This window comes from Phacochoerus africanus, chromosome 5, assembly GCF_016906955.1.
Source record: "Phacochoerus africanus isolate WHEZ1 chromosome 5, ROS_Pafr_v1, whole genome shotgun sequence".
NCBI lineage: Eukaryota > Metazoa > Chordata > Mammalia > Artiodactyla > Suidae > Phacochoerus > Phacochoerus africanus.
Window position 1 is genome coordinate 78,192,503 of NC_062548.1, and position 10,150 is coordinate 78,202,652.

Sequence of the window (10,150 nt, forward strand, 5' to 3'; positions counted from 1 at the left end):
CCTAGTAGGATTCATTTCCCCTGCACCACGATGGGAACTCCGGAACTCTGTATTTTCTTCTCAATTATGCTGTGAACCTAATAAAATAAAGCCTATTTAAAAGAAGGAAAGAGAAAAGAAGGCAGGCCAGTACATACTGTAAAAGCAGTGTTTGTAAAAGTTAAACTGGATCCTTAACCCACTGAGAGAGGCCAGGGATCGAACCTGCATTCTCACAGACACTATGTCAGGAGCCACAATGGGAACTCCCTAAACCAATTTTTTTAACTTAAGATAGTTGTAGATTCATGGTTTAAAAATATATTACCAAAGATCTCTTGTACTACTTACTGTTCCTCCAGCAGTAACATCTTGCAAAATTATAGTATAGTATCGATACAGTCAAGATAAAAAACAAATCCCTCACTGCTGTTTTACAGCCATACGCAACTCTCTCCTGCTCCCCTCAATTCTTCTATAACCCCTAGCAACCACTAATCTGTTACCATTTTTATACTTTTGATTTCTCAAGAATATTATGTAAATAAAATCATATAATATGTAACCTTTGGGATTGGCTGGTTTCACCCAGATAGTTCCCTGGAGATTCATCCTGCTGTAAAACCTTTTAATTGGTGATCATGAAGCAGAATTACAACTTCATAAACAAAGACCTTGGTTTCACTGATGATTCACACTAAGGCAAAGGGCATGAGAAAATGAAACTTCACTATGCTCTGTTACCTACAAGTATTCTTTTTTTTTTTTTTTTTTTTTTGCTTTCTAGGGCTGCACTTGCAGCATATGGAAGTTCCCAGGCTAGGGGTCAAATCTGAGCTACAGCTGCCATCCTACGCCACAGCTGCAGCAACGCCAGATTTAAGCCACGTCTCCGACCTAAACCACAGCTCATGGCAACACCAGATCCTTAACCCACTGAGCAAGGCCAGGGATCAAACCTGCATCCTAGTCAGGTTCATTAACCGCTGAGCCATGACGGGAATTCCCTTGTATTCTTTATACGAGTTTTTCTGACACTTTAAAAACATGAAGACATTCTCACAGTCAAATTGTTTTACACATTGGAATTAGAAACCATTATGCTTGTGCGGCCATGAAGGTTTGTGAAACTTGCCTCCAAAAGACATGGCTAGCTAATTTAAGAGAATTCAAAACCATCCTTATTATTATTAACCATTCATATGGATATGAATTAACAATGACCTTCCTGAGTTTTTTTACTTAGAAATAAGCCTTTGCTCTCTTACACTACAAACAAACAAAACTCAATGAAATTGCCATCTGAAACAACAACCCTCATGTGGAATTTAAACCACTGTAGAGAAGAAACACCTGTCTGTCAGCACTAAAATCTTAAAACCACAAGGTGATTTGTTTTTCAAAGTTTTCCTTCAAAGCATCTAGTATCATTTATAACCACTTCTAACACCCCCCAAACTTGGCAATGGAATCTCATCACTGAATAACCATTCAAAAAGAAAATGCAAAGTCCTGACCAGAAAATTGACTTTCTATTCCTTAGCACTTTTAAAAGCAGAAACCAAATAGGCTTATCTCACATTAGCAAGCCTATTACACAAAGATCAAGCTACAAATAACGAAGGGGTCCGTGACCTGCTGCCAGCTTTATAAAATAAGAGGTCTAAAATTCATATCATTTAAGCAGATCCACAGCACTCTTGCAAGCAATACAATTTGTTAAGGAAATCAAACCTCATTAGTCACTAGACATAGGATACCCAGGTGAAGCTGGGTATCTTACTCTGTTAAATTTCTAATTGAGAGAGAGAGAAAGAGAAATAGGGGTAGAGATAGAGGAAAAGAAGAAAGGAGGGAGGGAGGGAGGAAACTTAACTATGCAGTTCCTTCAAAGATTTGTACAGGTTAATGACCTATGGAGAAAAGTAACAATATTATTTAAACATTTAAATACCTGTCCAGAAAAAAAAGCAAATGAACTTGAACTTTCTTAATAACCTTACTACATACACACACACACACACACACATACACTCACACCCCTTTAGAACTGACTTTCCCGTCACCACCTGGAACCACCACTCCCTTTCCTGCTCGGAGAAGGGTCCTAAGGCCAATACCAATGGTTCCATTTAGACACTGGAGGTTAACCAGGGTTAACAGTCCATATTCCTCACTCCCTGGTATTAGCTCACTGACACAGATCGGTCTGAACAGTTCAAAAGAAAACTAGAGGCAAGGATGCCTCGCTTATTCGTCTCTGTGCGCCGCAGGGCACTAGGGTCTGCACAGTGTGCGGCACAAAGTGGGCACTAAACCAGACATGCTGAATGTTAAGAAAATATATACGTATTGAGGGAGAGATTTACAAAATTCCGCAATGTAACTGGCAAGTTTTCAAACTCTTAAACATCCCAGAGGAAGAATACATAGCCTATCGGCACTCGGTGTCCAAAAGCTTAAGTGTGCCCTTTAAATAACCAATCTATAGCTCAACTTTCTTATTTGAACAATTAAGATAATAAGAGTACCTAACTCAAAGGGTTTAGAAAAGATTAAAGTTGATACAAGTGAAGTTCTTAGATCAATGCCTGGAACACTACATACACAGAACGGTGGGCCATCGATATTACTGAAAAAGACTATACAATAAAAGTTTGGCAAAGGGGCCAAAAGTTTAAAAGAAATTATTCTAGAACAGCTAAGATCAGAGGTTGGCAAACTTTTCCCGTAAAGGATCAGATACTACTGCAAATACTGTGGCCTACCAAGCCAAGAGGCAATATTCTCAACTCTTAGAGCAATTATTCTCCCCGAAAGACTAATTCAGGTTGTTTACACTTTACATTTGAAAATTTGAGAACCATTCTCAGTATATGCCCTCATACCAAAAAAACAAGCTGGATTTGGAGCCAGGGCCAGTTTGCAGACCCCCGGGTAAGAGGACAACGATGATACCCCAAGTCAGTGCTTTTAAAGGCAACAGAAGGAAAAGTCTGAAAGTTGGTTCGAGCTGACTGAAAAAGTGCTGCCCCCAAACTTCTAAAATCCAAACAGGCCTGGCGGGAGTGCTAGCAAATCGGGGAAGGCCCGGGAGCGGGGCCTCGGGAGCCGGCCAGGACCTCGCGGCCGTCCCGACCAGCAAAGCCCCCGCCACACTTACTCCCAACAGCGGCCCGCGGCCTATCACCGTCTCCCCGGGCGCCAGGGCCACACGGGGGCCGCCGTCCTGCGGCTGCAGCTCGAAGCCTCCGGACATGGCGGCGAGGATTAGACCCCTTTGCAAGGAGAGGGTCCCCCCAGCCGTTTCCGCCTTCCATGGACACGCGCGGGGCCTACGCAGGTCCCGCGAAAACACAGGGGGAGGGGGAGCGAAAACTGCGCCCGGGTGTGTCCAGGCCGCGCGGAACAGGGGCCTCGGCGCGGGGTACAGAGTCCCGGCCCTCCTTCCAGCCAGTGACGCACTCGGGGATTCCCCTTTCACACAGCCTCCAAACTATTGTTTAAAACCCCCGGTCAACCCCCCCAACCCCATCCTTCTCACCGCCCACCCCGCTCGAAGGACACCGGACCTTGTAGTCCGTGACGCCTCCCTTCTCCTCGCTTGCCGAGCTGAGAGGCCCCGAGAAAACTACCAATACCAAGAGTCAATGCGCTCGCCTTTCTGAGCCTGTGCGAAATCCGAGTCAGCGAGGCGGGGCTAGAGTGGGCGGGACCTGAGAGACCATGGAGAAGGATTCGAATTCTGGAGGATTTAAATCGCTGAAGGAGAGTTCGCTGCGACCCTGTAGGTAGGAGAGTCTTTCCTTCCGGCTGACGCCGGGTGGGCGTGCTAGGGGGCGAGGACCCGGTGTTCGAAGAGTCTACGCTCGTTCCGCCTGAGCGGCAGTGACAGTTCGTGCTGACGGTTGTTATTGTTGTTTACTTGTCATTGCCCCTTGATCTGTGGACTATGGCATCAGCAATCTGCACGGGGCACGCCAGTAGGGTGGCTCAGATGGGACGTGGGGTCATTCCTTCCGACCTGCGGGGTCCGCCTCGGGTGAGGGCTGCCGAGAGCCGGGTGTCTGCGCGGCCTTGCGATCTCTCCGTCCGTGTGACACCTGAAAGAGGGTGAGCTCTCATCTAACTAGAAAGGTAATTCAGCACGATTTGGTTCATAAAGGGGCAGAAGAAGATAGTTTTCTGGGTATTCAGCCAAAGCTGGACTTGGAGGAAGGAAAATACCTAGTGGGATTTTAGGAACCTCAGCAAGGCACCCCTGTCTGTTAAATTCAAAAACGTTCGTCTGCCTCCTGTGGAATAACTGTAACGGGAGAACGCATTTTATCCCCAGTGAGCTCCTGGGAGAAGTAGCAAATGTGCGTTTTAGTGCACAGGAACTTTCTCCTAATATGAGATTCTTTTCAAGAATAGGGTAGTTTGGTTTCGGTTTGTATTGCTACGGAGCAGGAGGGTGTTGTGGCAAAAACTTAACTCATGAACTTGTTTTTACCAGCTTGCTTTCTTACTTCCCCAAACTCTGAAGAGGAAGTCCTCTCTTGAACTCGAACACTGAAATTCTAACCATTGTAACTAGTTGGGATGATGAACAGCCAAATGAATGGGAGCATCTGTGGGCCTGGCAAGTCCAGAAACAAATAGGTGAGTCGCACATCTAGAAAGGGGAATTTGTCCTTAGTTCAGCTAGAAGTATTTAGCTGTATCTGAAACCACTCCTGGCTACCACCCCTCATTAATAGGAGGAAGTGCAAAGTGGAATAAACTGATTTTAAATAAATATGAACTGTCTTTATATGCAAAAATAGCTCCATGCTTTCAACTGATTTCAGAAGCCATCACTATGCACCTTAAACTAGCTGAAACTGGACTTTACATCTTTAGTCATCTGCTATTGTTTATAGTTGCTTAATAAATGTAACATTGTTTATAATTGTTAGTCATTGTTGCTTGATGGCCTCAGTGACTGTTGTCTTAGTTCATAATTAACTATGCATGTAGGGTAGCTTGGGGAAGCCATTTCTAAAGCACTGCTCTTATAACTAATTGAATATTTGGGATTTTTGTCAGTGTAACCCCGACCTCAGCCTCTTGTCCATTTCAGGTATATTTGCATCAAATGTGAGACCCTGCCCATTAGGTACAAGTACATAAGCAATTCTTATATAAACTACTGAAAGTTCATCAGGTTGATGAATAAGTCAAAAATTGTAGATGAAAAACTTAATGGCAAGGCATTTATTCCCACAAACAAGTATTCATGAGTTTAATAGAATTGAATCATACACATTTTTCAAAAGTATTTTCAATCAGTACTTGGGATGGAATGTGTTCTCATAGTAGTCATTTCTACTACTAAAAATAAATTACACTGACTGTGAAGAATCACTTCTCTATTTTTTAAATTTTTTTTAGGGCTGCACCCATGGCATATGGAGGATCTCAGGCTAGGAGTCAAATCGGAGCAGCAGCTGCCGGCCTCCCCTCCACCACAGCCACAGCAACGCAGAACCCAGCCTCATCTTTGACCTACACCACAACTCACAGCAACACTGGATCCTTAACCCACTGAGTGAGGCCAGGGATCGGACCCGCAACCTCATGGTTCCTAGTCGGATTTGTTTCCGCTGCACCAGGATGGGAACTCCAGCTCTATTTTAGATAATACTCTTCAGGAGCAGAAAAACAAATGTTTAAAAATAAACCCATTTACCAAAAATATCTAAAAGAAGAAAAGAAGTAACATGGTGGGTGCCTCCCATGCACAGTTCAGATGAGGGGCTGGATGTTTTACACATTACCCAGTGAATCCTTGCAAGAATGCACACATGAGAAGCATTATTGGCCCCATCTTACAGATTGAGAAGCTCAAGTCAGTAAAGTGAAAGTTCTTTAAATCATACCCAGAAAATCTCTGGTTCAGAGCAGGATCTAAAGACAGTGAGTATTTTTGTGGGGTTTTTTTTTTTTTGCATCATTTTTTTTAAAATTTTTTCCCACTGTACAGCGTGGGGATCAAGTTACTCTTACATGTATATATTTTTCCCCCACCCTTTATTCTCTTGCAATATGATTATCTAGACATAGTTCTCAATGCTACTCAGCAGGATCTCCTTGTAAATCTATTCTAAGATGTATCTGGTAACCCCAAGCTCCCAATCCCTCCCACTCCCTCCCTCTCCCGTCCTGCAGCCACAAGTCTATTATACAAGTCCATGATTTTCTTTTCTGTGGAGATGTTCATTTGTGCTGGATATTAGATTCCAGTTATAACTGATATCATATGGTATTTGTCTTTGTCTTTCTGACTCATTTCACTCAGTATGAGAGTCTCTAGTTCCATCCATGTTGCTGCATGGCATTATGTCATTCTTTTTTATGGCTGAGTAGTATTCCATTGTGTATATATACCACTTCTTCCAAATCCAATCATCTGTTGATGGACATTTGGGTTGTTTCCATGTCCTGGCTATTGTGAATAGTGCTGCAATGAACATGCGGGTGCACGTGTCTCTTTTAAGTAGAGTTTTGTCCGGATAGATGCCCAAGAGTGGGATTGCGCGGTCATATGGAAGTTCTATGTATAGATTTCTAAGGTATCTCCAAACTGTTCTCCATAGTGGCTGTACCAGTTGACATTCCCGCCAACAGTGCAGGAGGGTTCCCTTTTCTCCACAGCCCCTCCAGCACTTGTTATTTGTGGATTTATTAATGATGGCCATTCTGACTGGTGTGAGGTGATATCTCATGGTAGTTTTGATTTGCATTTCTCTTATAATCAGCGATGTTGAGCATTTTTTCATGTGTTTGCTGGCCGTCTGTATATCTTCCTTGGAGAACAGTCTATTCAGGTCTTTTGCCCATTTTTCCATTGGTCGATTGACTTTTTTGCTGTTGAGTTGTATAAGTTGTTTAATATATTCTAGAGATTAAGCTCTTGTCCATTGCATCATTTGAAACTATTTTCTCCCATTCTGTAAGTTGTCTTTTTGTTTTCTTTTGGGTTTCCTTTACTGTGCAAAAGCTTTTCAGTTTGATTAGATCCCATGGGTTTATTTTTGCTCTTATTTCTATTGCTTTGGGAGACTGACCTGAGAAAATATTCATGGTGTTGATGTCAGAGAGTGTTTTGCCTATGTTCTCTTTTAAGAGTTTGATGGTGTCCTGTCTTATATTTAAGTCTTTCAGCCATTTTGAGTTTATTTTTGTGCATGGTGTGAGGGTGTGTTCTAATTTCATTGCTTTGCATGCAGCTGTCCAGGTTTCCCAGCAATGCTTGCTGAATAGACTGTCTTTTTCATATTTTATGTTCTTGCCTCCCTTGTCAAAGATTAATTGACCATAGGTGTCTGGGTTTATTTCTGGGTTCTCTATTCTGTTCCATTGGTCTGTCTGTCTGTTTTGATACCAGTGCTACACTGTTTCGATGACTGTGGCTTTGTAATATTTCTTGAAGTCTGGGAAAGTTATGCCTCCTGCTTGGATTTTGTTTCTCAGGATTGCTTCGGCAATTCTGGGTCTTTTGTGGTTCCATATAAATGTTTGGATTGTTTGTTCTAGTTCTGTGAAAAATGTCATGGGTAATTTGATAGGGATTGCATTGAATCTGTAGATTGCTTTAGGTAGTGTGGCCATTTTTACAATATTGATTTTTCCAATCCATGAACATGGAATATCTTTCCATTTCTTTACATCTTCTTTGATTTCTTTGATTAAAGTTTTATGGTTCTCGGCATATGAGTCCTTTACCTCCTTGGTCAGGTGTATTCCAAGGTATTTGATTTTTTGAGGTGCAATTTTAAAAGGTATTGTCTTTTTGTATTCTTTTTCTAATATTTCATTGCTGGTATACAGAAATGTGACTGACTTCTGGATGCTAATTTTATATCCTGCTACTTTGCTGAATTTATTTGTCAGTTCACGTAGTTTTGGGGTTGAGTCCTTAGGGTTTTCTATGTATAGTATCATGTCATCTGCATACAGTGACAGTTTTATCTCTTTTCTTCCTATATGGATGCCTTTTATTTCTTTGGTTTGTCTAATTGCTGTGGCTAGGACTTCCAAAACTATGTTGAAGAGCAGTGGTGAGAGTGGGCATCCCTGTCTTGTTCCAGATTTGAGTGAGAAGGCTTTCAGTTTTTCCCCATTGAGTATTATATTTGCTGTGGGTTTGTCATAAATGGCTTTGATTATGTTCAGGAATGTTCCCTAAAGACAGTGAGTATTTTTAACCTCTGCCTTTTAGGTTACTTATGAGGATCATTTACTAAAATATCAAGCTATGAAGAAAAACTCCCAGAGGAACCAGCATTCAAGAGAATTGAGCTCAGTGGATGCTGAGAAGGAAAAAAAAGAGAATCAAAATAACTTTGTTGAACTGCTGCCTCCAGAAGTTACTTTTAAAATTTTCAGTCAGCTGGACATCCGGAGTTTGTGCAGGGCTTCTATGACCTGCAAGAGCTGGAATCAAACAATAAGACACAGCGACTCCCTGTGGAAACCTCATTGCCTGACTGTGAGAGCTGTGTGCCAAAGAGAGATAGATGATGATCTAGAGAGTGGTTATCCCTGGAGGGTAAGTTTCATCTTTGCAGCCTGCAGTGCTGTTGACAACATGGTAGTAGGTTGGAACCCACTCTGCCTTCTGCTTGGAGGAGGGAAGAGTCCATATAGAGAACCACATTCAGAGTGCGCTGGCATTGGGAATTAAAGTCGAATTATTATTCTTTCTTGCAAACCACACTACCTCCCATCCATCCTTTTATAGTTTTTAAATGCTAAATTTAGGCATTCACCTCTGTTAACCACCAAGAAAGTGGCTACTTCCATTTCACTCCATCTTAACCAAACCCCCAGCAAACTCTATAGCTCACTCTGTTATATACATATTCATTTGTATATGTGTATTTCAATGTAAATACTTAATCTTCTCAGCCTCTCTATTTTCAAACAAACTCACTCACCAGCCACCTACTCCACTCCTTAACAGTGATGGTTTACCTCTTTCAGGTAATACTCCTGAGGAATTACCAGAAGAGTAAAGTGAAACATGAATGGCTAAGTGGCAGATATAGCAACATATGTTCTCCCATTAGCCTACCAGAAAAAATCATGTACCCAATGGATGCGGACACATGGGGAGAAATTCTAGAAGCAGAACTTGAAAGATAAGAAAAACCACACACAGGTCTCCTGACTTTGAGAGTTTAAAATGAAAATGACTCTTAGGTTATAAAAAATATATCTTTATCCGTCCATTTTTTGTTTGCCTTTTTACTATTTAATACTTCAAAGAAAACTAAGTATAAAATATTATAAAAATAGAACTTTGTTTTTATTGTGCACTTTAGTTTTAAAATGTTTCTGGTTTTACTGTAATGTGGAAAATCATGAGCTGTTATTTATTATAAGAAATACTATATTGATAGGGTGATTTCAGAATGTATTGTTTCATGTATTTGTGTTAGTCTGTTGCAGTTCTTTAATGATAAGAGTTTGATTGGTATTTTCTGCTTCATGATTATTCAGAAATTCAGGAAACCATTTGAAGAAACTGACTTAGAGACTTATTCTTTAGCAGACATATCTAGGGTCAGAGAAGATCCCTAAGTGAAATTAATAGCAATATGTTTAAATGTATAACAAATTTATATTTCAGTCACTTTAAATTTTCTATTTCAGTGGAATCAGATTGAATTGTCAAGCATTAAAATCCTTTGTAAATGTGGTTAACGTGTGGTTAGTTTAAAATTAATCAGACCGGAGAGCTAAAACTTGTGAAATTAAGATTCTCATTACTGGCCTACAAACCTGGAATTGCATTCAGGGGCTGAAAATATATGGAAAGCTTCCAAAACATAGGTGGAAAATATAGGGAATGCTTCCAAACATGTAACTGACCTCAGAACCTCCACACTATTTTTCTTGGTAAAACTTACCTTCTTTCTGACAGCCTTATAGCGCCTCTAGTGTACTCCTTGTAGATAACCAAGGTAGAGGACTTGAGCTCCTTTTTGTTTTCTCCACACTTAAAATATTATTTTAGAGAAACCTATATACTTGATTTGGTTGGGTTTATTGCTTTATAGGAATCTTTAACTTTTGTTCTCTTTTTTCTTAAGAGTAGATGATAGAGTATTCACTATACCAGATTGTTTATTCTGAAGCTCTG

The 10,150-nt window shown here is 41.0% G+C and overlaps 2 protein-coding genes across 7 annotated transcripts in view; one reads left to right on the forward strand and one right to left on the reverse strand.

Annotated features, from left to right (window-relative positions):
• Positions 1–3,474, reverse strand: part of APLF (aprataxin and PNKP like factor) — a 79,001-nt gene extending 75,527 nt beyond the window's left edge. Inside the window, exon 1 of one of the 3 annotated variants that reach the window (XR_007135107.1) lies at positions 3,143–3,474. Coding sequence is in view for 2 of the 3 variants with exons in the window: in XM_047781893.1 (XP_047637849.1) it covers positions 3,143–3,238 (96 nt within the window). In the remaining variant the exon portion in view is untranslated. The remainder of the gene's footprint in view (positions 1–3,142) is intronic. The other 2 variants (XM_047781893.1, XM_047781896.1) reach the window with 2 other exon arrangements.
• A 186-nt stretch (positions 3,475–3,660) lies between these two features.
• FBXO48 (F-box protein 48) lies at positions 3,661–9,706 on the forward strand. Of its 4 annotated transcripts, none has more exons than XM_047781897.1 (4): positions 3,661–4,116; positions 4,478–4,623; positions 8,225–8,554; positions 8,989–9,706. In XM_047781897.1, the coding sequence occupies exons 3-4, from the start codon at positions 8,261–8,263 to the stop codon at positions 9,148–9,150; spliced, it is 456 nt and encodes a 151-aa protein (XP_047637853.1). In that variant the 5' UTR covers positions 3,661–4,116; positions 4,478–4,623; positions 8,225–8,260; the 3' UTR covers positions 9,151–9,706. The 4 variants fall into 4 exon arrangements, with proteins under 4 accessions (XP_047637853.1, XP_047637855.1, XP_047637854.1 ...); XM_047781899.1 differs by having other exon boundaries at positions 3,661–4,092; XM_047781898.1 differs by having other exon boundaries at positions 3,661–3,770.
• The last annotated feature ends 444 nt before the right edge of the window (positions 9,707–10,150 follow it).

Excerpts from the sequence above, each read along its gene's own strand:
- FBXO48 (XM_047781897.1), top strand. The coding sequence starts at position 8,261 with ATGAAGAAAAACTCCCAGAGGAACCAGCATTCAAGAGAATTGAGCTCA. Across the intron at positions 8,555-8,988 it reads AGAGTGGTTATCCCTGGAGG|GTAATACTCCTGAGGAATTA; the intron begins GTAAGTTTCATC and ends TACCTCTTTCAG.